Below are 27,903 nucleotides of genomic sequence, written 5' to 3' on the forward strand. Positions count from 1 at the left end.
CGTGTTTCAAGATTGCTGGGTGTCGTTAGTCTAGGCACGGTACATTCATCGTCATCTACATGTACTTTTGAGAGATATTGAAAGTTGATTTAAAGCTTTCGTGACTGCAGGGATTCATTTTCTTGGTTCTTTCGGTAAAGTCACGTAGAAGGGAAACCGAAAGAACCAAGAATATAGACATTAACAGTGTTTAACAGTTAAGTGTTTTACACTCATAGCCCACTGGTGATCTAGCTTGGGATTCTTCTGTAGAAATGTTCAAGTGCCACAAGGCGTATTTGCATAATTTGACAGTGAAGTATTTCTAAAGCAAAGCTAGATAACAGCGATATTAATTATTCATCGTTAGGTTCGTGCTCCAGTAGTACCATTTTGACACCAAGTTTGAACGATGCAGCCAAAACAATTGGCAGCAATGGGGCTGATCTCTGGCATCATCTTTTTGACGTTCATCTCAATGGTAAGTGCGTAATACAGTTTATACCCACTACGGGAAGACGCTTTTTACTCATCAGCTGCTCCTAATCTAACATTGCCTCCCATCACCTTCCCAAGCCTCCGATCACCATTGACATAAAGCCGATGGCAAGTGTCGCTATGTCGCTTCTGCTGCCCAAATGGTCTTTTCTCTCTCAACTACCCGTGATTTTTCTCTTGCTTCTCAGTGCCGATCAAACAATGGGAGGTTGAAACTTATTTTGGGCTGCTCTCATCTAAAAAAATGCACGATGTGTGATCTTTCATTCTCGTTGTCTGCTCCTTCAGTTTCGGCTAGCCTGATTCTTGCCGATAATGTTTCAGATGTTTTAACTGTTTAGGAACTATATATCTATTATCACTATTGTGTATAATTGCATTAAACCTCTCTTTCACTGTACATATGGATACTCTTAATATGTCGTACTAACCTTTAGGGCTCCGCAACAATCACAATGCAGGGTAAAACATAAATCTTGGGATAACACAGAATCTCAATATTTATTTATACTGGAGGAATCCGATGAGCTAGTACCTATAAGGCAGGTAACAAGATCTATAATTAAATAAAACTATGTAAAAAAGTAAGACTCGATATTAAAATTCAATAAAACCAGGATAACACAGACATTAGGATCTCACATTGGTTCTGTCTGCTGTTATAGCAGGCTGTCCCACACCCTTACTCGCAGCAGCAAAGCCAATGACAATGAAAGCACATGAGTTTGATTACGAGTGTCAAGACAGAAAATCTGTCAAGCACAACCGGACATCATTCATCACTTATGTGTGTTGGGATATAAATTGTGGCAAAGTCCAATGGTATAATTGTACTTAATTCACAAAGCACTCCAACAACTGCCTGAATAGTTGAGTTTGAGCTCCTCACACACCTGCTTTGTCAGCCACGCTTTCGGCAAAACAGTTTTGGAGTTTGGGCTTTTTTAGTCCTTGTCGCTGTGATTTAGAACGCTCTGCCTGAAAAACTACGACACCTACCTGCTGAAATTCTCCCATTTAGAAATAAACTACCAATTTACATTTTTCTCTGATGTGGTAAATAAACAATAGGATAATAGAATCCATTACTTAGTCTAGTTGGTTTAAAATTATATTTAAGGTGGACTGTGCTAATCCCAACGAATGCGCCACTTCAACGCCATCTCTCCTGCCTCTACCCTCCTTATGATCTGCATTTTCGCTTCCAAAGAGATGGATGAGATTTACGTTGCACTTTTTTCCCAGTAAGGCTGCTTGCATTCGATCAGGGGTCAGCAACTTTTCAAAGGAGAAGGGACATTTTTTGACCAAAATATTTCGAGACCTGCACCACACACAGAGCTACTTGAACACAAACAGCAGGTATACAGCAGGTGACAATTTCTGACTTAAATTAACAAGATATGTTATAGAATAAACTGTCTATTTAGTTTTTGCCTTGCTTAGTTATTCTATAAAAGTATTGCTCATTTTGTTGCCACAAAGACAGTTTATAGTGACCCATTCTATGTCGTATGTAATAAATTGTTAATGATCTTTGTGTTAAATGATGTTCAAGATTAAAGTGTTTCTTCTTCAACAAATGGCTGCCCACAAGGGAGCAGGCAAAGATTATCATGCGTTTTCTGGAGCTGCAGGTTGCCGACCCCTGCACTTGATGGACGTTTTGATGACATAATTTGGGGGTAATCAAATATTTTTTGTCACTGAAAAAAAACCGATACAATTTTATCAACACGAGAACCTCGAGCTATGGCGGGCCGGAGAGGGAGACTCCCTTAGCTCTTTGCTGATTGGCTACTGATAATGTAATCAAACCCCACTCGGTTGAGTTCACAGGGCACGTGTTAAATGTCACTGTTGAATCACTGAGTGACTTCAGAAGATATATATTTGTTTCTCATTTTCAAAAATAGGGCGTTGAAGGGTCCCCCTACAGCCGACTTCGTTATAACGGATCTTCATTCCAAGAGGAGTCGTTAACAGAGGTATTACTGTATTTACTTACCCTAAAGGAAATTATTTTGTGTTACACTTAATGATATCTGTATAAAATATTAACACGTTGCATAATGCATGATACAATGACATATCATTGTTAGCAAGATCATCAAATGAACGTGAACATCAATATCAACATCATCATCAACAATAGTTGGCCTGTGGCCATATCTGCAGCATTAACTTTTAGCTGCAGAGCTACAACCCACGATCTGAAGTTTAGCTTTTGCCCATGAAGTATGAAGCCCCATCGTAATATTTGCCTGTTCAAAATTTCTCAGTGCCATGGACCGTGATGCTAGCTGCTCTGCCAAAAGGAACTGCATCATCAGCATATTTGAGATCAGTAAATAGTTGGTCCCCAACAACCCTTTATCAATAACTCATCCTTTTTATACCTAATAGATGTGCCAATTTTTGAGTAAAGGCTTTGGTAAGCCTCATAATTCTCAAATTTAGAATACTGTGAGAATGGGCCTGCCAATTTCTCTTAGCTAACTGGAACCTCCATCAGCCAGTTTCTTGGGCAGTGTTCTTCTCTAAGTTTCAGAGAGGGGCCACTTTCGCCGATAAGACATCATTGTGAGGGCTTCCATACATTTGAAACCATTGGGTTTGACAGTACGATGATGGGGGGTGTTTTCACATTTGTGTATTTTCGGGGGCCGCATGTCAGGGGCCGCACTAAAGGCCACCAGGTGCCGCTAGTAGCCCGCGGGCCTTGCAATGAAGAACACTGATGTAGGGCGATCTGGACTGGCTATTCAGCACAGTCGTAGCACCTGCATGCATCATTCCTAAATGGAAGCATTCCTAAATGCAATCAATGCTCGTATTCTTTACAGCAATGTTAACCACCGTATTGAGCTCAAATTATCTTGAGTTTTATGGTCAATAGTAGATGTTAACGATTGATCGATATTTTAAATTGAATAACTTTTCATACTTTTTGGTTCTTTCGGCAAAGTCACGTAGCTATAAAATATAAAATAAATTAAATCACCACGTTTCGGGCACAACAAGCGTCCGTCATCTGGTGGGACAAACACAGCAAGAAAAAAATGCTGAAGTAGGCAACTACCAACTTCAGCAAATTGCTGAAGTAGGCAACTACCTACATCAGCAATTTTTTTCTTGCTGTGGTTGTCCCACCTGATGACGTACGCTTGTGTTGCACCTGAAACGTCGTGATTTAATATATTTTAGATTTTATAGCTACGTGACTTTGCCGAAAGAACCAAAGAGTATGGATCCTTGCAGTCATGAAAACTTCAAATCCAGAATGAATAACTTTTATGTTTAGAATGTATTTTTCAAGTCAAATATTTGTATTTATTGCTTAAGTAATACATTATTTTAATAGTGTTTTCCTTTAGGGTAGTAAAACAGAATGAGACTGAAAAAATTAGGCATACAGTACAGACACAACAGTACACGTAAAACAGATAGTACAAATGATAGTGTGAAGGAGACAGTACATTTAGACAGTAGAAACGAGGCTTAACAGGCAAGACAAAAAAATGTACTTGACCTTGAATCACGAAAATACACAGGGGATGTGGAGTCGAGTGAATTGTTACATGTGTAGAGGAGTAGTATGACGACGTGACGTTATGCGCACTGTGAGGTGCGATGACGTCATGTCACAGGAGCTACTTAAGGGGGACCCCGTGACGAAAGCGGGGTCATTGTGGGAGCCCGAGATGGTGAGCGTCTGAAGGAGGTCTTCTGCTCATGACCGGACAGTGTTGGCTGAACCCCCGTCCGAGTTCTACGAGTAGGAGAGCCGAAGATATAGCCAGGGGTAAGGCTGAGAGAAGTCTGCAAGAGCCGACTAGGTTTATGAGGAGTGCTGCTCTCCTCGGTCAGGCGGTGTTGGCTGAGCCCCCGTCCCGACTCGAGTGAGAGAGTCAAGAGATAGCCAAGGCTAGCAGCAGATAGAGCCCATGGTCCGGGTGAAGGACCGAGTGTAGGGACACCTACCTCTGGTGCATAGTGTTACCCCTTTGTGTTAATAAACTGGCGTAAGCCCTTACTAGCAATTCTGCCTCCGAGTCGTCGCGCACCACACAACAACTGGTGCCAGAAGTGTCTCCAGCCTTCGCCGCCATGTCAAAGTCCGGGGCGAAGAGGAAGAACCCACTTGTGGTGAGATTCGATGACGAAGATGGCATGGAGGAGGGTCCCACAACGTCCCCGGAGTTCGGGGCCCCGGAGATGTGCTCCATGGAGCTGGGCCAAACAGAGCAGGAGGAGGTGGCGGCTGTGAATGGCTCCTCACCACTGCGGGACACCTGCCGGATCCTCAGGAGCCAGCTCAGACAATTTCTACAGTCCGCCGCCCAGCTTGTCTCGACGATGGTCAAAGTCGGAGCCCAGCCACGCGCACCCAGCACTCTTTCTGAGCGGGAACGGCGGATTCCCGCCATTACGCCTCCCGCCTCGTTCATATTTGGCGCCAATTCCACAACGGACGTGACTCCAGAGTTGAGCGCCATTGTTCTGCAGGACGAGACGCAACATTCGGGCGCCATTTTTGCCGCGACTCCGCAACCGGGCGCCATTTTTTCCGCGACTCCGCAACCGGCTGCCATTACCGAAGCGACTCGGCAACCCGGCGTTGCTACGGCTTCCCCAGCGTTGCCTCCGTGTGTGCCAGTTGGTGGGCCCTCACTGGTATTAACGTCCGGTGGCCAGAAGCTCCGTTGCTTGCCACTCGTCCACCCATTCATTGCGGCAGGCGCCGATTGGACGGCTTTTCAGGACCGGTTTGAGGCGGCGTATACTTCAGTTGGATGGCACATGGAAGAGGCTCTCAAGGTGCTCCCCACGGCACTTGATGACAGGGCTTTGGCTGCATTTAAATCGATTTACCCGGTGGATAGGGGGACGCTCCCGATGCCAAATGCCCAAAGGGCTGCTATTTTTGAGTTTGCCTTCCAGCGCGCGGCTGAAGTTTTCCCTGCGGAGGCGAGAGGAGACCGAGACACCGCTCGCTTTCCTCAGCTCCTTGCTGGCGCTGGCTTGGGCGGCATTCCCTAACATGGGTGGTGCGGCGCTCAACTCTCTGGCATTGGAACGTCTGCTCTCCCTTGCGCGTGAGCTGGGTGTAGTCCTGGCAATTGCCGAGGAGGCTGACGTTTCGTCCCTGAAAGTAGCGCAGGGAATTCAGGTGCACCTTGCACTGAGCCAGTCGCCCGGTGTGGCGGCGTGCGCTGGGATCCCAGGTCCAGAGGGGGCTGGCATGCCTCAAGGTCAGGATGGCCTCGCAGCTTTCGCTGGGAGCGATCGGCGCAGGAAAAATGCCGGGAGCCGCCAGCTGGAGCAATGGAGGCTTGCGAGGGCTCCTCCCTCGCAGGGGCCGGCGCCCACCACCTGCTTCCGCTGTGGTCAGCAGGGCCACATCACGTTGGGCTGCTGCAACGCCCCCGGGGCCTTCAGCAGGCCCTCATCGTCGTCATCTGGGCCCCAGACAAGTCGCGACGCATCAATCACTCGGCCGCTCCCCTTACCTCACTCATCTAGCGGGGTCAGGGTTCATGATCATGCGGCCATCACTAGGTGCTCTGCTTCGCCCAGTGCTCGTTCGTTACCATTCGCTGGTTGGCCTAGGCGGATCCATCAATGGAACGCATCGGGTGGTGGCGGCCGCGGCAGGTTTCTCTGCGGTCGCTGGTTATGTCCAGGGAGTTGAAGTGCGGGTTTTGGTGGACATAGATGCGTCGGCCACTATTGTATCCGAAAGTATTTTTTAACATAGCGTTGGTCCATTACGGCCGGTTCAGGAGGCTCGTGTTTCCGCAAAAGGCAGCAGTTTGGGCATTTTGGGCCACATTGTTGCCTCAATAAGAATTAGCGAAATTGAATTGGAGGGGCCCGTTTTAGTCTCAAGGGCATTGGCAGTGCCATGCCTTTTGGGGACGAATTTCTTGGCCAACATGCCCATCTGTATACTCGTGGACCAAGGTTGTGTGGAGATGCCATCAGGCCATCGGTTGCACTTTTTGCAGTCTCCCGCCATGTTGTCCCCACTTGCGGCCAGTGTGCGAGCTTTGTCCAGGGATTCTACGACCATTCCACCTGGGGCACAGATGTTGGTACCCCTTAGGTTGCGCAGACCCTTGAATTTACATTCACCGGAGACGGGAAATCTGTTGTCTCCCTCAAACTACTTTTCGAGGACGCCTTGTTTGGTGCGTACCCTGATGGCCATGTCAAAGAATCAGGACCCATTTTTATAGATCCTCATTCGGGTCCTTCACAGGTGATAATTCCTGCCGGCACTGTTTTGGCGCACGCGACCCCAACTTCTCTACCCGATGATGCCATGCCAGCTGGGGGAGTTGTGGCGGGCGTGATGCAGGATGCAAAGATGGACGCATCCTGGATTGACGCGCTGTGTCGGGAGAACGCCCTCTTGTCCCCCGAGGAGCGCCAGCAGCTCCGTGCGCTCAGTGAACGGTTCACCGATGTGTTTAGCCAGAAAAAAATCGACATTGGATGTACGACCCTATTGTCTCAGCCCTAAAGAGAAAGATCATGTCCGCTTGGCCGTTGATGAAATGTTGGCAGCATACATTATCTCCCCTTCTACTAGCCCTTGGGGTGCCCCCATTGTGCTAGTCAAGAAACGGGATGGGAGTCTCCGTTTCTGGGACGATTTCTGGAAATTAAACAAGATTTCAGTGGCTGATGCATATCCCTTGCCCCGCATGGATGACTTCCTCAACGCCATCTCAGGTGCGCGGTTCTATTCGACCTTAGATTTGCTCTCAGGCTTCTAGCAATTGCCGCTGGACGAGGCCTCTAGACCAAAGACAGTGTTCTGCACACCCCAGGGGCTGTTCCAATTTAATCAACTTCCTATGGGCCTCCATTCAGCCCCAGCCACCTTCCAGCGTCTCATGGAAATGGTTTTGGCGGGTCTGCAATAGGAATGTTGTTTAATTTACTCGGACGACGTCATTGTGTTCAGCCATACGTTTGACGAACACTTGTGTCGTCATGAGTCAGTCTTCGTCAAAGTACGTGCTGCGGGCTTGAAATTCAAACCACAGAAGTGTCATTTGTCACAACCATCGGTGGAATAATTGGGCATATTGTTAGTGCGTCAGGTGTCGCCACGGATCCGGAAAAGACAGCTTGTGTTCGGACGTGGCCGACTCCCACATCTGTCGCTGAGGTACGCAGCTTCGTTGGCTTTGCCTAGTATTATCGCCGCTTTGTGCACGAGTTTGCGACGGTTGCGAAGCCACTGCACGCACTATCCGCAAAGGGACAGAAATTTCGCTGGGCAAAGAGGAGCAAGCTGCATGTTGCACTTCAAGCATCCTTGGCGGATGCGCCGCCCTTGGGGTACCCCGACTTTTCCAGGCCCTTCGTGCTCGAGCATGACGCCAGCGACACGGGCATTGGGGCTGTCCTGGCGCAGGTGGTCGATGGTGTGGAAAGGGTCGTTGCGTATGGCAGTCGTGTTTTGTCTCCCGCTGAACAGCTGTATTGTGTGACTCGGAGGGAGCTGCTGCTTGCCATAGTTTTCTTTGTGCAACTGTACAGGCCCTATTTCTATGGCAGGCGGTCCACCGTTCGGACTAACCATGCGGCCCTGCAATATTCGTTCCGTATTGATCAGGTCTCGGGTCAGCTGTCCCGCTGGCTCGAGGTGCTGCAGGAGTACACCTTTGACGTTATCCACAGGAAGGGGGCGGGAGCGCGTGTACCATGGGTTCAAGTCACTGCAGGGCCCCATTTGACACCTTGGCCCAGTTGGTTGCAACGGCCGATGTGCCCCCCCCCCTCCAGGTATGTCGTTACCTACCGATTTTGGGCTGGGTCTCCCTCGAGAGGTATGGTCCAAGATGCAGATGGAGGACTCCTCTCTGTTGAGGCTGTTACGCCATGTTGGGCTGAATGCCCGGAGTTCATCTCCGTCGGCCGCCCCGGTCGTCGCTGTGCACGACGGCCTCCTTATGCATTGGGATACAGAACTGGAGAGGTATTGTGTGGTCTTGCCCACTGCCCTGCGAGGGAAATTGACCCGAGCCATTCACGAGAAACTCATGCACCTTGGTTACCATAAGACCTTCTTAACCCTAAAGCGGGATTACTACTGGCTAGGTGTGGAGAGTGACATGGCACTACTGCTGAAAGGTTGCCATGATTGTGCGCGGCGGAAGGCCCCAGTTGGCCATGATCGGGCCCAGCTGCAGTCCATCCGGGTTTCTCATGTTTATGAGCTCGTGGTACTCGACATTCTGGGACCATTTCCTACATCCCAACGGGGCCACAAGTACCTCCAAGTGGGAGTTGAGTATCTCACACGTTGGCCTATGGCGAGGCCTTTGGTGGACCAATCGGCCTCGTCCATCACCGAGCCCTTTGTGCAGGGTTATGTTCTCGACAAGGGTGCTCCTGAACAATTGTTCTATGACCAGGGTCGCAATTTCTCTTCACAACCTGCTTGCACCAAGAAAATTCGCACTTCGCCCTATCACCCTCAGACCGATGGGATGGTTGAACAGTTGACCCACACCCTCATGTATATGTTGTGCCACCATGTGAGCACATCCCAGTCGGACTGGAACCTGTTCGTCCCCGGGGTCCTGGCCGCGTACAAGCTGGCCCGTCATGCCTCAACGGGGTTTTCGCCTATTTATCTAATGTATGGCAGAAAACCAGAACCCCTGATTCAGGTTCAAATGGACCTGGGATCTTCGAAAAAGGGATCCGCAGTGCTTGCTCCTATGAAAGTCGTGCTCGACAGGCTGCGTGAGGCAAGTGGCCATTGATAATTCGGCCAGCCGGCAAGCAGCTAATGAGCGCTTGCTGAAGCACCAAGCCTCCGGGCTTTTGTGGGAAAAGGGGCAGAGAGCGTAGCTTCATTGTCCCCAAGTACCTATTGTGACTTCCCCAAAATTACATCACCCTTGGCAGGACCCTGTTGAGGTCGTGGAGGTGCGACGCTCGCAATGTTTCCGCATTCGCTTCGGTCGCCGGCACTGGATTGTACACCTGTCTAGTCTGAAAAGATATGTGCCACCTAGCCCTGTTGATTCATCGACACTTTGGAAGCGGCCGGTGATTGATGCGGCTGACGTGCCAGGATGATGTGCAAGATAAACGATCTGTATGTGCGCCCACAGAACCTCCCCGAGTAGCTCCAGAGGTGATGCCTCTTCCTGTTGGTGCCCCGGCGATGGGCCTGTCGCCGGCTGATGCACTGCCTGCCCTGACGGCCGACGCCGCACGTGGGAACGGACCAGCAGCTCACACGCACTCAAGGAGCATTCAGTTCCGCTGACCGGCTCCCTGGGCACATTGTCATCGGGTTCCAGCCATCACCGTCATGATCGGCTCATTGCTCCGCGAGATTACGGCCTTCCTAAATTGCCATTCTGCCTTAACGTTCGCCTTTGGTTCCTCCGCAGATGGATACGCCTTCACACTCACTTTACATTGTGGTTATTGATGTTATTGGTTGATGTCTTGCTCTTCTGGTTAAACAGGGCTCCGCTTTCGTATAGTTAACAGCCAGGACGGCTGATTTTTTTCACGGGGGGGGGTGTAATGTAGAGGAGTAGTATTACGACGTGACATCATGCGTGCTGTGAGGCGCGATGACGTCATGACGAAAGCGGGGTTGTTGTGGGAGCCCGGGATGGTGAGTGTCTGAAGGAGGTCTTTCCTGCTCGTGACCGGATGGTGTTGTCTCATTCCCTGTCTGGGTTCTACGAGTAGGAGAGCCAAATATATAGCCAGGGGTAGGGCTGAGAGAAGTCTGCAAGAGCCGGCTAGGTTTACATGGAGTGCTGCTTTCCTCGGTCGAGCGGGTTTGGTTGAGCTCCCGTCCTGACTCGAGTGAGAGAGTCAAGAGATAGCCAAGGCTAGCAGCAGATAGAGCCCGAGGTCCGCGTGAAGGATCGAGTGTAGGGACACCTACCTCTGGTGTGTAGTGTTACCCCTTTGTATTAATAAACTGGCGAAAGCCCTTACTAGCAATTTTGCCTCCAAGTCGTCGTGCACCACACAACACATGCATTATTGAGGAGTCATTGTTTCATACACATAGCTGTGCCCTGACTCTTGTTCTAATTTAATTTCATGTTCAGGTTGAGAATAATGAATGTGAAGAGAAAGGACAATACAGAGCGGCACAAGGGTTCTGTTGCCACCTTTGTCGTGCAGGTAAGCAAGCAAAACAGTAACATCAATTGTTTTGTGGTCAAACGTTAGTTTGTAGAAAGTGTGGGTTGCATATAGACAACAGAACCAATTGATAATTCGGTTTGCAAATAGAATTACACGTATAATTACGGCAATGCTTGCAACAGATCATGTCTAGAATATAGCTGGGTAGGCTAAAGTTGATCACCATCATCAATGGGCTAGGTTACATTAAGTCAGCTGTTCAGTATTCAGCTGTGTGATAATGCCCACATTTATGGACTCATGCCATTTTTTCTGTGCTCAAATTAAAGACCCTGTTACGCTCTTCTTCTTTGGTTCTTTCGGTAAAGTCACGTAGAATGAGAATAAAATAATAATAATAAATTGATAAAATAAAATAACACAATACAATTATCACGACGTTTCGGCCACAACACAAGCGGCCTTCATTAGGTGAAGGGACGAGACTGTCTGGAGGACAGCGCTGGAGCGAACACAGCCAAGCTCAGACCGCGACCTTTAAGCTGTGTGAGAAGAAACAGAGAGCCTTGACAAAGGAATTAGCATAGAATTCAGCATTGAAATAGCTGAGTGATTAGCTTGTGACTGGTCACAGAAATGGCTATGTTAAAGTCAAAGCATATACATCCACAGAGGCACCCCTTGACAAAGGAATTAGCATAGAATTTAGCATTGAAATAGCTGAGTGATTAGCTTGTGACTGGTCACAGAAATGGCTATGTTAAAGTCAAAGCATACACATTCACAGAGGCACCTAGTACAAATCAAACAGGAGAATTTAGCATTGAAATAACTGTGACCAGTCACAAGCTAATCACTCAGCTATTTCAATGCTAAATTCTATGCTAATTCTTCTTTGGTTCTTTCGGTAAAGTCACGTAGAATGGAGGACAGCGCTGGACTCCAGACAGTCTCGTCCCTTCACCTGATGAAGGCCGCTTGTGTTGTGGCCGAAACGTCGTGAGAATATTATTGTGTTATTTTATTTTTTCAATTTATTATTTTATTCTCATTATACGTGACTTTACCGAAAGAACCAAAGAAGATGAATCCTTGCAGATGTAGAGGTGTTGACTACGCGCTGTTGCGTAACCTGCGTTGCCACCAGGGCAGTGCAGCATTACCCCTGGGTACAACGGTTGGGGTCAGTCGAGGTGAAACGGATCGTGGCCAGGGTTTGGTGCGAACCAATCAGACGGTTCCACGTGGGAATGTATGATTGGTTCTACCTGGCCACGAAGGGGTATAAGACGGGTGACCCAACGGACCTCGGGGAGTTCTCTCCCTGCACGAAGATAGAAGACTGGGCTGAAGCCTAGCTAGGACCCTGGACCAGCCTTTCAGCCCTTCTAAGGGCTAAGGCTCGGCATACCCAGTGGTCAGGACCCACCGGGCCAGCGGTGGGTCAGATAGCCTCCCCTAGGTCCTAGCCGGAGGACTAGGATAGCGGTAGACGTGTGAGTCCCGCCAAGTCCGGAGGTTGTACCTCCTTAGGTATCAAGGAGGTTAGTGGTAGACGTGAGAGTCCCGCCAGGTCCGGAGGCTGTACCTCCCTAGGGTATCGGGTGAGGGGACCGAATATCCCTCTGTGTGTGTTAAGCGTTGTATAAGGAAATAATACAATAAACAGAGTGTGCCTCCTAAAGAAGTCTGCTCGTCCTTACAACACTACAACTGGAGTCAGAAGTGGTTGGAAATGGAAACCAGAAGTTCAGCCCACGCGCGGAGCCAGAACGAAGATAACGCTGTCTCACCTGCAAGCACCGCCAGCTCCGCTGAAAACGCTGCCGCGTTGACGGCCGCCCAGCCACCGGTTGAGCAGCCGGTTGCTCCCCCTGCCATGGGGGACGGACTCAGGGCAGCACACGGCCGTCTCGCTCAACTCCTACACGCCGCGGCCTCCATTATTGAAGAGATCAACTTGGAGGTTGCGGGCAGGCCGAGTCAACCGCCGGCAGACGTTCCCGCCATCGGCCGGGGCAGACATTTTGATTTTCCAGCCGGGGAACCACGTGATTCCGCCGGAAGCGGAAGCCAGGGGCATCCTGGGAACGCGGGGGGCCAATCACAACCCGCAACGTCATCAGCACGCGACGCTGCGAATTCAAGTTCCTCAGCGGACGCCGCATCATCATTGTACCGACACGGTACAGTAGACTCTATCGGCCGGGAAATCGCCGATCTCCGGCTCGAGACGGTACAAGCTGAGGGGGAGACGACGTTCGCCCTCCAACAACGCCTGCCCATCTTCCGAGAATTCACATCTGAAGGGGGCGACTGGGCGGCGTTCCAGCGTCGCTTCCTGAGCCACCAAGAGATGGTGGGCTGGTCGGACGCACAGGCGCTCCGAGCACTACCGGCCACTTTGGATGACGACGCTCTCGCCTCGCTCCTCACCATCCCCAGGCAACAAAGGGCGACTCTTCAATCGGCCCTCCGACGGATGTCCGACGTGTACGGGCCTCCATCCGACGTCCGCTGCCGATTTTACGACAGGCGACGCCGCCCTAAAGAGTCTCCGTTGGCATTCCAGACCGCTCTACTGGCGATGGCAAGAGCGGGTTACCCTCGCATGGACGACGAGGCCATCGATGCCATCGTTCTCCAGAAGATGCTGGAGCTGGCGCGCGAGCTGCGCATCGTCATCCAAGCGGTGGACGACGACGGTATGTGCTCGCTACGAGCCGCTCGGTGCATCCACGCACATCTGCTGCTCCACACGGAATCGACCATCGCCGCCTCGGCTTCGACGTCGGAGCCTGCCAGCAGGGACGCCGAGTTCTCCCCCGACCGGGCCTTCATGGCGACCAGGTCAACGGGCCGGCGATCGTCCGACCACGCTGGTCGCCGCAACGACCAGCAGCGGGGACGGCCTGCTCCACGCGGCGACGTGACGTGCTTCAACTGTGGCCGATGAGGCCACATCTCCTCTGACTGCCGTGCGCCTCGACGACGCCCCTCTGCATCCCGGGGCCAGGACTACAAGACGTCCACGGCATCGCGGCAAAACCAGGCAAGTCGCGACGCCTCTCACGCTCGGCCCTCATTCACACCATACACACTGCAACGCACCATAAGAAGGGCTCGCGATTTGGCGTATGATGGGGGATATTCTGGCGTTTGTTTGCGGCCACTCGGACCTGGGCAGTGGTCTGAGTTGGCCCATAGGGTAGTCGCAGCGACGGCAGGTTCGTCCGTGGTTGTCGGATCAATCGAGGGTGTGGAATTTCGCGTGTTGGTCGATACTGGTGCGTCGGCTACGATCATTTCGGATTTGATTTACAATATACTGCCCGTACGATGCCGCCCCTTGGAACGGGTTTCTATCCCGTGTTTCGCCGCTAATGGCAGTTCACTTGGCATTATTGGGCAAATTCGGGCGCAAATTTCGATTGGAGACATTAAATTGGCAGGGCCTATTTTGGTCTCTTCTTCCCTCGCCGTGCCGTGTTTGTTAGGCACTGATTTTCTCGCGAAAATGCCTATTAAGATCCTTGTAGATCAAGGCTGCATCGAACTCCCGTCGGGTCGACGGATGCCGTTCTTGCCCACACCCTCACATCCGCGCATGGCTAGTGCCTCGGTGCAGGCGTTTGTCGCGAGCACAGTCCGCATTCCGCCAGGGACACAAATGCTCGTGCCCTTGCAACTTAAAAAACCGCTAGCCCCGGAGGCCTCGGCACATGGCCTTTTTCTGGGGCCTTCAAACGCAGCTGCTAAGGGGTTAGATTTGGTGGCTGCACAGACCCTCGTAGCAGCCGACAGGGAGCTGTTCTTGCAGGTTTTGAATGTCGGATTGTCCACAACCGTCATTCCGCAAGGAACTGTGCTCGCTCACGCGACCCCGGTTCCGTTGGGGACCGGAGTCGCGGGACACGTGCATGACACGCCGCAGGTCCCACCTCCTTCCGAATCGGATGAGAGATGGTTGGACGCGCTCTGCACAGACATGGGTGATCTGTCTCATTCGCAGTGAATTAAATTGCGCGCTCTTCTGCGAGAATTTTCCGATGTCTTTAGTAAATCTAAATTTGATATTGGCTGCACCAAGCTGCTGCGTCACCACATTGATACTGGTGACGCTGCCCCAATTCGACAAAACCCGTTTCGGCTTAGCCCGGCGGAGAAACAGCATGTTAAATCGGCTGTGGATGACATGCTGAAGGCCGATATAATTTCTCCCTCCACTAGTCCCTGGGGTGCTCCAATAGTGCTGGTCAAAAAGCACGATGGCAGTCTCCGTTTTTGCGTTGATTTTCGGCGCCTGAATAAAATCTCGGTAGCGGACGCCTACCCTCTCCCTCGTATGGACGAGTCATTGGATGCCCTGACAGCGGCGCACTATTTCTCCACCTTGGACCTTCTGTCGGGGTTTTGGCAACTCCCCCTCGACGAATCGTCAAAACCTAAGACTGCTTTTCGGACACCACAGGGCCTTTTCGAGTTTAATAGATTGCCCATGGGTCTCCACTCGGCCCCAGCGACGTTCCAGAGGCTCATGGAGCTGGTCCTCGCTGGGCTCCAGTGGGACTCATGTCTCATTTATCTTGACGACGTCATCGTCTTTAGCCGCACGTTCGGCGAACACATCGAACGGTTGCGTGCTGTCTTCTTGAAAATGCGGGCCGCTAACTTGAAATTCAAGCCGCAGAAGTGTCACTTTCTGCGTGAGTCTGTGCGCTATCTGGGCCACATAGTTAGCCGCTCGGGCATCTCTACCGACCCTGAAAAAAATCAAATGCGTTCAACATTGGCCGACCCCTACATCTGCGGGCGATGTTCGTAGTTTTATTGGTTTTGCGTCGTACTACCGCCGGTTTGTTGCTGGCTTCGCGACGATTGCCAAGCCGCTCCACGCCCTTACGTCAAAAGGGGTGGCGTTTCATTGGGGGGATGCAGAACAGGCTGCGTTCGACTCCTTGCGGAACGCGCTCGTGACGGTACTGTCCCTTGCCTACCCCGATTTTTCCGTGCCATTCGTGTTGGACACCGACGCTAGCAATACGGGGATTGGGGGTGTTCTGTCCCAAAAAGTTGATGGCATTGAAAGGGTTGTTGCCTATGGTAGCAGAGTCTTGTCTCTTGCTGAACAAAGATACTGTGTGACCAGACGTGAGCTGCTGGCCATTGTTTTTTTTATTCAGCAATACAGGCCGTACCTGTATGGTCAGCATTTTACCGTGCGATCTGATCATTCGGCTTTACAGTACGCTCTGCGGGTTGACCAACCGTCCGGGCAGCTTTCTCGGTGGCTCGAAGTCCTTCAGGACTACGATTTCAATGTCACTTACCGTAGGGGTGCACAACACACGAATGCCGATGCGTTGTCTCGCCTTCCGCCGGCTCAAAAATGTGCGTGTTTTTTGGGCTCGGGCCGTTGTAAGCCGCCACTGCCTGCGCAGGTCGCGCCTCTCACAACGGTGTCAGCCGCACTTCCCGCCGCCTCAGCGCCGATGTTGGATCATGCAGATCCAATGGCCAGTGACGATTTGCTGGGGCTAGGTTGCGTCGCCACGCGAATAATGCGGTTCCAAGACAGGGCAAATTTAATTCATTTGTCATGAAGCGCGGCTTGTTGATGTATTGGGATGCTGACTCGTGTCAACATAAAATCGTCGTGCCATTCGCCTTGCGATGCAAGGCCGTATGGGCGGCGCATGAGCGTTTATTGCACCTGGGTGTTCATAAGACCATTGGGTTGTTGCGGTTGCAATTTGTCTGGCCGGGCATGCTGCGCGACGTCACTGACATTTTGCTGGGATGCACCCATTGTGCGCAACGTAAACCGCCGGCTAAACCGGCATGTCCACCCCTGCAACCCATTTCGGTCTCTCGTATAAATGAGTTGGTGGCTCTCGATATTTTGGGCCCTTTTCCTACTACGCCACGGGGTAATAAGTACCTTCTGGTTGGGGTAGAGTATTTTACATGGTGGCCTATGGCCTATGCCCTGCCGAACCGGTCGGCGGTGGCCATTGTGGACGCCTTTGTTCAAGGCTACGTCCTGGACAAGGGCGCACCAGAACGGTTGCTGACCGATCAGGGAAGAAATTTTTCGGGAGCCTTGCTGACTGATGTGTGCCGCCTGTTGGGCACTAAGAAAGTGCGCACTTCGCCCTACCATCCCCAGACCAACGGCATGGTGGAGCGCCTTCATAGAACTCTCACCGCTATGTTATGCCATCAGGTCGATGAATCCCACCTCGATTGGGACTTGCAGGTTCCGGGGGTCCTCGCCGCATACCGTATGGCACCTCACGCGGCGACGGGATTTTCCCCGTTCTTTCTAATGTACGGCAGGGATGCCTTTCCTCCCGCCGACGTTCGGCTGGAAATCGAACAGCCACCGCAAAAGTCAAAGCTCGTTGACCACTTGCGATTCAACCTCCGTAAGTTGGCCGAGGCACGGGAGGCCGCCATTGAAAATTCGGCTTCCCGCCAACGGGCGAATTTGCGACTGCGGGACCCTCGGTCGTACACGCATCAGTGGGCACCGGGAGACAGGGCATGGCTCCACTGCCCCCAGGTGCCGGTGTCCACGTCGGCCAAACTCCTCAGACCATGGCGAGGCCCGGTTGAGGTAGTGGAAGTCCTGCGTCCCCAATGTGTTAAAATTAGCTGGGGACAGCGTCGCTGGTGCGTTCACCCCTCTCGGTTAAAACCCTTCGTCACGCCATGCGTCCCTCCACAACACACACGACATGGGGGCCGAGTGTGCCACGCGTCCGACGAGCCGGATGTTGCCCCGTTGGTGCCTAACCCACAGCGCAGGCGTGTCATTCCTCCTGCAGATGACGCGGGAGTGACGGCTCCATGCAGGCCACGTTCGGCCTCAATGGACTGTGGAGCAGCAGGTGTCCCCGTGGAGATGCCTAAAGGCCCACCGGATGCTCTGGCTCATCCTCCTCCTTCCCTTGTGCCGCCGACAAAGCCTGCCATCCCCTACGATGGTCCCGCGAAACGCACGCGCGCGAAATCTCGCCGGTTGTTATAATGTTTTTTTGGCATGTCTAGTGCCTTGTACATATGTTATGTTGTTAAGGGGGGTATTCATAGGGGTTTAATTGTTCTTGTTGTTCGTGAGGCACACTCACAATTCTTCTACCGTTGGTAATTTCGGAGTTTCCCATTGTTGCAGCCGGGACGGCTGGAGCTTCCGAAGGAGGGGGTGATGTAGAGGTGTTAACTACGCGCTGTTGCGTAACCTGCATTGCCACCAGGGCAGTGCAGCATTACCCCTGGGTACAACGGTTGGGGTCAGTCGAGGTGAAACGGATCGTGGCCAGGGTTTGGTGCGAACCAATCAGACGGTTCCACGTGGGAATGTATGATTGGTTCTACCTGGCCACGAAGGGGTATAAGACGGGTGACCCAACGGACCTCGGGGAGTTCTCTCCCTGCACGAAGATAGAAGACTGGGCTGAAGCCTAGCTAGGACCCTGGACCAGCCTTTCAGCCCTTCTAAGGGCTAAGGCTCGGCATACCCAGTGGTCAGGACCCACCGGGCCAGCGGTGGGTCAGATAGCCTCCCCTAGGTCCTAGCCGGAGGACTAGGATAGCGGTAGACGTGTGAGTCCCGCCAAGTCCGGAGGTTGTACCTCCTTAGGTACCAAGGAGGTTAGTGGTAGACGTGAGAGTCCCGCCAGGTCCGGAGGCTGTACCTCCCTAGGGTATCGGGTGAGGGGACCGAATATCCCTCTGTGTGTGTTAAGCGTTGTATAAGGAAATAATACAATAAACAGAGTGTGCCTCCTAAAGAAGTCTGCTCGTCCTTACAACACTACACAGTCACGAAAGCTTTAAATCGAAATCTATGCTAATTCCTTTGTCAAGGCGCTCTGTTTCTTCTCACACAGCTTAAAGGTCGCGGTATGAGCTTGGCTGTGTTCGCTCCAGCGCTGTCCTCCAGACAGTCTCGTCCCTTCACCTGATGAAGGCCGCTTGTGTTGTGGCCGAAACGTCGTGAGAATTTTATTGCGTTATTTTATTTTATCAATTTATTATTTTATTCTCATTCTACGTGACTTTACCGAAAGAACCAAAGAAGATGAATCCTTGCAGTCAAGAAAGCTTTAAATCGAAATGTTACACTCTTCATTACAGCATGCCTTGGTGTATATTTAAAAAGGCATCAGCAATTAATAATACAACTTTGGAATTAATATTATTCTTTGTAGAAAATGTTATCAATTTGAAAAGCATCCAAATAAAAAAACTTATTTCCAGGAAAAAATCCTGAAATGTAAAATAAAATGAACTAAAAGTTGCTTTCTGATCCCGTTATTATTTGAACTTGTCCATTTTACAGGTAGCAGCTGGTTTCACGACTGCTTTTCTGATGGCGGTGATTCACTCTGCTCACCTTGCTCGCCAGGGAAGAACTACATGGATGTTGCAAACCGTGGTCCTGAATGCAAAAAGTGCAGCACCTGCAATGTTTTCTGTAAGAGTTCCACATGAGTAGGTTTCATCTTTGTATATAGATGTCATCTGAGTGTGGAGAAGCACGCATCAAAGGTTAATAAATCACTCTATGTTCAATAAAACAAACAACTCATGTAACCAGATTGATGAGAAAACGAGTTGTATCACCATGCAATTAGTTATACAGTGTGTTGTGGTGTAGAAAACATTGTGAGAAGAAGATAGAGGTCGATGATATCCGAGGTTGGTTGAATGCATTTTGATTGATAGGCTGCACCTAAGATTACATCCATGAAGTTAAAGGCAGACTGAGAAAAATATTTTCAGGTTATTTCATTGGGTCGCAGCACTCCAAACAGGACTCGCTTTACTGCACAAGAGGCTGGGGTCGATGCTTGAAGACATGGGCAGATTGAACAGAAGGATCCCCACGTTCCTCCCGTGGACCCCAATCCTTTAGCTGATCTTCATTTATCTCAACTTGAGCAAGGCAGTATCCATCTTGTTGCTACATATGACGATCATCTCACTAAATTCATGGGAAAGGGCCTCCCTCTTAAATAGCGGAAAGAATATGGCTGTGACGATATTGAGCTGCTCAGAAGAGAAGAAGGAAAATAGGAGGATGATGATGATGGCGCAGACAGTTTGAACCGGTACTCCCCTGTTGCACTGCAGGCTCACAGACCACGGTCAGCAGGGTGAGGACAAGATGGTGAGTCGAGTTTTACAGAAATTTGGCTCCAGAAGCTGCAGCAATTGAAAAGGCACACAAACAAAGAGGAAATGTATCATACGTTGGAAATGTAGGATGGTCTAAGAACTGCAAAATACTTGCGAAAAGCTGAAATGAAACTTAAAAAAAGGATTAACACACGCACAGAAACCTTGACAGAGCAATCATATACAAATATGACATCACTGGAAACTCTAGCCCGTCCTATTTTAGAGTTGAGATTAAAATATCCTGGTTATTAACAACTCATCGAAAATATTTACAATTACACAGTCAAGAGGGTCCATGGCAGATTACAGGCAAAGTCACCCGGATAAATTATTTTTCTGGTTCTTTTTGTTTCATACATCGCCAGGTGATACAAATTGAGTACTATGCAACATTAAAGAGGAGAGGCAACATCCATAGTTGATTAAACTGCCATCACATTGGTCCCTCATCTCATCTCTGATGAACCTCCACAGGGGAGACCAGATGAGATAAACTCACCTCATCGCGCATATGTTATTATAATTGCGATTATTGTTTGGGTCGACTTGCGGGGAGGCATTCATTCTCGAATGCCATGCTACAGATAAATCTGACCCACTATGATCATAATGATCAAAGAATAACGCCCCTCATCCATACATTAGAATCGGAATCTTCATTTACACTGAAGGAATCCAATGAGCTATGAAGCTCCTTTTCACAACAACAAACATTCGTTAATCATCATGGGACCTCCTTTGCCAGTGTCAAAATATAAGAATAGGTTTTCCCCTTTTTTTCTGGCAACAAAACAGGTGTTAAGATATTCTTAGTTTTTTCGGTAAAGTCACGTTGAAGAGAAACAACAAAATAACAAAATATATATAAAACAATAAAAAAAAAATTCTCACGACGTTTCGACCATAACTCAAACGGTCATCATCAGGTGTGTCGGTTTGCATAAATTTATTTTGAAAACGGCATATTTATTTATATATATATAAAAAATAACGTTTGCGTCACGCGCAACGATTGGCTGTTTGCCAGGACTAGTCCATCTATTTTTTGAAAAGAGGAGGGGGGAGACGAAATTTGTTTTTATGTATGCTGTCTGAAAGCCACTGTAAGCGTGAACAATCAATCAAGAACTGAAATGATTTATCAAATCTTTCCAATGATTGCTAAGATAGAATCCATCTTCTCGGTTGAAATTGTCTCTGTGTTTGTATATGTGGATAGCCTCATGAACGAATCTCTCATGGAAGCCAGATGGCTTACAAAGAACCTCCGTCTTGGAAAAGTCAATGGCATGTGAGCCTACTGAATTAGAACAATGATCTGCTACGGCCGAGGTGTTGGTCCTACCGTGTTTAAGGTCTGCTTTATGTTCACGAATGCGGTCCGAGATATGGCGTTTGGTTTCTCCAATGTAACTACTACCACAGAGGCAACTTAGTTTGTAGACACAGGGTATTGTATGTCCGGAATCACATCTTTTACAGACGGAACCAGATCACGGATTTTATGTAATGTGTTGAAACGGACCTGGATCTTGTGTTTATTCAAGATTTTGGAGATCTTTTTTGTGATCCCAGCAATGTAGGGTAAAGTGATGGTTTTGAAAGGCTCCTCAAGAGGGTTCTTCTTCATGGTTTGAGTGATAGCTTTGCGGATTGTATAGTCGGAGTAACCATTAGCCCTAAGAGCTTGGTGTACGTGCTTGAGTTCACTGCTTATATAGGTGTTAAGATGTTAAAACACCAAACTGAAAGCAAAAGGGTAGGGCCAGCGATTGTGCCCGATGCGGCAACTTCCCCCCCCTCCACCCCTCTGCTGTGCCTCGTCCACAGCAGTCTGATTCTCTCACCTGAAGACGGTCACTTGTTGCTGCGATCGAAACGTCGTGATCTATTATTTTTTCTACCTACGTGACTTTACCAAAAGAACCAAAGGGTATGGATTCCTGCAGTCACGAAAGCTTCAAATCAAGATCAAGTTTCCTTTTGTTATCTGCTGTGTAGATGAAGATGTTCAACAGGACTGTACTGTCACTCGTGACACTGCGTGTAAGTGTAAGGATGGATACAGTCGGCCTCATCCTTCACAGCCTTGTGGAGTTCCATCAGACACAGGTGAGAAATGTCCTGTTTATTTCTATAGCTTCTGTTACCAACATATGCACATTAAGGGCGATTGGCATCAGGAAATTCACCAACTTGCAATTGGTAATGAATTTACACATCTTGGACGTCATTGATATATTATCAATTTAAACAGTAGGGCTGTTTCGAAGATCCCACTTGAGTTAAAATCAGGTTCTTCAGTGTGGTAAATTTTTGCACAATTGTGGATTGTGTGTTATCAAAAAAGAAACCATAATTGTCACGTACAGTACACATGTTTTTGTCAATCCACTGCTGGATGAGGTCCTGTAATTTTCATACCAGGGCTCTACGACAAATTCGACCACTTTTGAGTCATGACATAGCCAACACGGTGGTGTGTAGCTTAGTATCGACAAGGCTCGAATATTGCAACTCACAACTCACTATGGGACGTCTCGCTAAAACATTACCAAGCTGCAGCGTGTACAAAATTATTTGGCATGTATCGTTACGGGTACTGCAAGATCCGACCTTGTTCGTGCCGTGCTCTCTGAGCTGCATTTGCTTCCAGTTGCCAAACGAATACATTATAAGGCCGCACTCATTACACATAAAGTGCTTGCCACAAATGAAGCACAATACCTTGCTGATCTTCCATGAGCATAAACCATCACAAACTCCGGTCATCATCACAGTGACTTTTTTTGGCTCGCCATCAACAGAGACGGTCACTTATCGTGTGCTTTCAGATGTGCTGCGTCCGTCTGGAACGCTCTTCCTTTCGATCTATGCACGTTGAAATCTAGATTCAAAACTCATTTGTTTAGAACTGGTTGTGTTGTTTGTTGTCCTTCCCCCACACCTCCGATTAGTACGGTTGGCTACATACAGTGCGAAATAAGTTAAACATACACATATACATGTGGATTGTGGATGTTATTTTACAAAACTGTACCACGCTGGTTAGTGGGGGTTGCTGAAAAGGGGTTGCATAGATTCACAGGACAACAACGAATCTTGCTACATTGTCCCCTGTTGCCCACCACAGTATGTTAAAAATCATATCTATAATTTGATCCATCAGGCTTCATCGTGCATATTTACGTCATGAAGCAGATCCCTACAGCAAAGCAAATTTAGTGTGGCACTAAGTCGTCACGATGTTTGTGGCTAGCTCTTGCCACAACATCTTGCTGACATTTGTATAATTGGCCACACTGCTGATGAGACTTTGCCAGTATAAACCATCCCCAAGTTTGCTACTTAAATACATGTTACTAGACAACATTGCGACCAAATGTAAATTGGTTGATGCACTGATATAAAAGCATAGGCACTTGTGTCGATGTAACATTATTTCAGAGGGTGATATATAATAGTCTTAGCATTTAATTGTATGTCAATACATATGCATGCTGAATGTGTGTGCTCTGTCATTTTCTACCTGCAGAAAAAAACATTCTAATTCCCATTGGAATTCTTACCGGAATTGTGATCATTCTTCTGGTGGTGGTGCCCTTATTGATTTATCAGAAGAAGAAATGCTTATACACCTTTGGTAAGAAACAGAGCACTTGATATAATTGGCATTGTTTAGTAATGAGACCAATGCTTCAATGAGTGGCCGAGCTATTCTTGAGGAGACAAATCAGGGCTGTAGATTAATTGGAAGACTTCCCAGTGCACATCACAAAAACTTGAAGGAAAACGTGCAATGTCCAAGATAAGACTAAGCAGTAATCCTGCTTATTACAATGTTATTGAGCAGCATTTGAATAATGCTAAATCTTGACTTAAGTTTCTCGTCCACAATTATGAATGTTATGCATTTCCATATAGACACTACAATGTATATATAATAATTGTATTGTGTTGATTTGTCTCAATGTTTTCCTTGTTCGTGCTTCACACTACTCTTCAACATAACTGACATCAACCAAATGTGACCAGACATCCACCTAAACAATTTACAGACAAAAAAAACCATCCCACAACTATACTTGCTCTATGGCCATGCCAAACCTACCAATTCAAGTGGACCTTCAGAACCTTAGGAAGTCTATATTAAAAACCTGAAACCCACTGGAAGATCGAGCTTAAGCTCTCAAAGTGCCCTCATTCAAACTTGAGTCGTGGGAGAGAGTAATCTCGAACAATGCCAAGGTCCTTAACAAGTGCTTAATCACGGAGTCCACAGAAGAAACCTTCAATTGCAATTTGCTCTGGAAAATAAATGCTCTGTATTTAACTTAATCAGAATGGCAAATTTGGATACATTATGGACTGAAAATTTAAGATTAGCACACAGTATGACTGCGGACACAAATCTCAAACCTTCGATCACATAGACTGGCACTGCACGCTTTTAAATTGCACTGGTAGAATTTCAGAGACTCGTCAGACTAGTCTTGCAGCAGTTCACTGGTTCAGAAACCTCGACGTAAATGTTGCTGATCGGCTAGCGCCCATAGAAAAGAATATGTGTGACTCTACAATGTAATGTACATTGATACTGTCATCCAAATATCTGCTACACATTTAGGACCAGAATTCCATCTTCATGAAACAGCTGACACACATTACCATTAAGATTTTCCACATTGCTAATAGTGGTGCATTTAAGCACAGAATACAACTCAAATAAATGTTAGTCAATATATCAGACTGTTTTAGTCGCAATATATGTTTGATAATAAGAGCTTGCATCATGCACAACAGATAAATTAATATATATAAATTTAATTGCTGTACAATTGTTTCAGTGCACATCTATTAACTGACAAGACCATCCTATAATCTCACACCTGTACTGCCACAATGATCACGTGCCTTGCAAACTTTTTACCCCACATTTTGAAGTTTACTTAAGACCAGAGCAGGTTCACTTTTAGACACACTCCCATAATACCATTGTAATAACAGACTAAGGCATACATTGTGCTCTCAGGGTCACCATTAGCAATGATTTCAGTAGATCCTACTGAGTGGACATGTGTCACGTTGTCTTCTTGTACGGGAACAGATGATTCTGGCAAAATGACAGAGACTGCGCCCCTTCTTCGTGTGGAAGTGTGCAAGGATGTCCTTGAGGTAAATCAAGCAGCATCTGCTGGGGGCTGGCTGTCATGACATTGCATCACAGGAACTCGTGTACTCTTGTGGAGCTTTCCACTGTTTAATTGTGGCGTGTAGACTCTCCCAGAACTTATTTACCGCTACTTTTGGTGCAGTGGTTTAGTGTTGTGGATTGTGGTGATGGTGGTGGTTTGGTAGTGTGTTAGGATGGTTAGCCCAAGCTGGCCGTTGTATTTCCCTTCATATTGTTCAAGACTTCTTTTGGTCTCTGCTGGTCCTAGGTATCTCAGTTGTCTGTATGTTACCCTGTTGTACTTGCGGGAGTCACTGTTGGTCGTGTCCCTCTGCCATGGATCTTTTGTATCGTCTTGATCTCGTCTTTTTACTCTCTCGCTCTATTTTCAGTGTTTTGCATTTCACTTTATTTTAAGTGGCTTTGAGATGCTATGGCATTTAAGGTATGAATGCCAATCATTCTTAGAACACTTTATGCAATAGAAACAATAGGAAGGAATTTCCCAGTTATATATTTCTCAAAATGTCTTAAATTTAGAATTTTCTTATACAAATAAAGCGAGTAATCTGTGCAAGATAGTTACAATAAACGGCCAGAGGGTCCAAAGTCACACATTTAATCACAGCTATAGCTGGAATGATTAATTATATCCATTAATTATAACTTGTAATTGACTACTTTTTTGTGGTCAATTACGAGGGCCATTGAAAAATGGCAGATGCCCTACCTCCTCCCGCCCATAGATGGAAGCTCGGTAGACCTTGAATGTTGGGCCAGCGTTGATGTGTGGTTGCACCGTTGTACCAACGTTCCACGCTTACTGGGAAATCACATACAAGCTCCACTCAGCATCATGCGGCTGATGATTTAGGTCACTAAGTCCTGACTTTGCCTGCCATCCAGCAGCACAAATCGAACCAGAGGGGAGAATGTTTTTTTCCCAAATTGTGTATTTGTGTTATCCGATTCACCACGTAATTAATCCAAAAACTGGCAGAGTACTCTGTAACAAATGAATATCAAAGAAGTAGTGCAACTGTAAAATAATACCTTTGGGAAGTCAGTTGTCACCTTTATAACAATTGTGGGATCCTGCACAAATAAAGTCCAATGTCTTGGGTAGTCATAAACTATTAGAGGAAATTCCATATTACAATGGCAGGGTAATTTATCCCTTTACAGAAATGTTCATGTTTCAATAATACGCACCCAATATATAACACTCCATTTTAGCAACTTTGGAGGAATGATGTTAAATAATGCAATAGTAAAATCTACAACCATAGAAATTACATGAAAACAAATTACCCTCGTGGCTTCTTTCCCGTGTGGACAGGAACCACGAATGCTCATCGAGAAGAGAATGAAGTCCAGTGATGGAGAAGTTTGGCGGCAATTCCATAAGTTGCTGCCAGAAGTGTATAAATCCATCTTTGAAAACACCTTCTATTTCATGTACGAGATGGAAAACAAATACGAGATTGACATATCCGTGTTCTGGCAGGCTTACGAAATTACTGACATCTCAGCACGTGCAATCTTTATACTGAAATACTTTATTGGTGAGCGTGAAGAGATGTGCCAGGGACTCCTGGAGATGATCCTTGCAGGACAGGACAAGCAAACGCAGCTGCAGACCCTGCTCGACTCCGCCGGTATGTGGGATCTGATGGGCAACTGTGCCTCATTGTGGGACTTTTCTTAGTTAATCATGGATATAAATTCTAAAGGTAAATATAGAATGAAAATAACTTTTTGTATAGGGCACATTTTAAGTCACACCATTTTTATGCTAGGTGTCGTTTTAGTATACATTGCGATCGAAACGTGATTTATTTTGTTTTATACCGACGTGACTTTACCGAAATAACTAAAGAGTATGGATTCCTGCAGTCATGAAAGCTTCAAATCATAATTGTATTGTTAAGTACAAACATTAAGTAATTGTTTAAATTGCAATATATTAAAATAATTTGTTTTACTGAAATCTAGGCGTTATAAATCTTGGAATTATAAACAGAACTCTGGTTGTGAATGTCTGTTGACATGTTTCACTGGTTTCTTTGCAGTAAAATGCTCTCCAACTCTTAATCCAAACACTGCACATACAGAACTTAACATCTCAGATGATGGCAAGACAGCGGTATGGTTCAAGAGCCCTCCAGATAAACCCGATCACCCAGATCGGTTCAAATACTGGTCACAGGTGCTGTCCTCTGAGAGTTTCTCTGAAGGATGCCACTTCTGGGTGGTGAATGTGGGGGATGCAGTCAACCTTCGTGTTGGTGTCTCTTACCAGAGTATTCTACGTAAAGAACAAGACAGTGCATGCCTGATGGGATTTAACAGCAGGTCCTGGTGTTTATGGAAACACAAGGACAAATACAAGGCCTGGCACGACCAGCATAGTACGGAGCTGGAAGTGGGTGATCATCCTCGCAGAATCGGTGTTGGCTTGGACTATGATAAACGGGTTCTGTTATTTTACAATGCTGACAACAATGAGCATATACACACATTTTATGCTCGCTTCTCTGAACCCCTGCATGTTGCTCTATGGGTATGGTCTGGGGTTCTCACTATTGAGCCTGTTAACAACAATTAAAATGGATATAGATTTAATAATTTATCCGTGGAAAATAATAAACAAGATCAAATTGCCATCCAAATTCTCTTAGCAAAGTCTAAGGAAGGTTTTATGAAGGTTTTTCCATTCACCATGTTGTTTTCACTGCCACGTGCATTGATAATCTCTATATATCAATAATTATTGGAAAGGAAATATCTTACCAAAAGGATGCTCCTCCATAGTAATTTCATGTTCACGCGTTTTAACAGCCAAACATGAGACTTGTTTTTTCCAAATTCACTGTTTATCACAGATACCAATGTAACTCCACTGAACAAGTTGA

At 47.7% G+C, this 27,903-nt stretch overlaps 1 protein-coding gene across 2 annotated transcripts; it reads left to right on the top strand.

Annotated features, from left to right (window-relative positions):
• On the top strand, positions 1 to 27,819 carry LOC142917881 (uncharacterized). Of its 2 annotated transcripts, XM_076062250.1 has the most exons (9): positions 1 to 460; positions 2,394 to 2,465; positions 10,587 to 10,662; positions 18,974 to 19,108; positions 21,817 to 21,927; positions 23,351 to 23,458; positions 24,923 to 24,990; positions 26,328 to 26,646; positions 27,061 to 27,819. In XM_076062250.1, exons 1-9 carry the CDS (start codon positions 392 to 394, stop codon positions 27,594 to 27,596), a joined length of 1,494 nt encoding a protein of 497 aa, XP_075918365.1. In that variant the 5' UTR covers positions 1 to 391; the 3' UTR covers positions 27,597 to 27,819. The 2 variants fall into 2 exon arrangements, with proteins under 2 accessions (XP_075918365.1, XP_075918370.1); XM_076062255.1 differs by lacking the exon at positions 2,394 to 2,465.
• The last annotated feature ends 84 nt before the right edge of the window (positions 27,820 to 27,903 follow it).

The sequence above is a fragment of the Petromyzon marinus genome, chromosome 1 (assembly GCF_048934315.1).
Source record: "Petromyzon marinus isolate PM22_M1 ecotype Great Lakes invasive population chromosome 1, UKy_Petmar_22M1.pri1.0, whole genome shotgun sequence".
In the NCBI taxonomy this organism is placed as follows: Eukaryota; Metazoa; Chordata; class Hyperoartia; order Petromyzontiformes; family Petromyzontidae; genus Petromyzon; species Petromyzon marinus.

Bases quoted from the DNA above. Each gene is read 5' to 3' on its own strand.
- LOC142917881 (XM_076062250.1), top strand. From the start codon at position 392: ATGCAGCCAAAACAATTGGCAGCAATGGGGCTGATCTCTGGCATCATC. The intron at 2,466-10,586 runs GTATTACTGTAT...TTTCATGTTCAG, and splicing joins AAGAGGAGTCGTTAACAGAG to GTTGAGAATAATGAATGTGA. The intron at 10,663-18,973 runs GTAAGCAAGCAA...TCCATTTTACAG, and splicing joins TTGCCACCTTTGTCGTGCAG to GTAGCAGCTGGTTTCACGAC.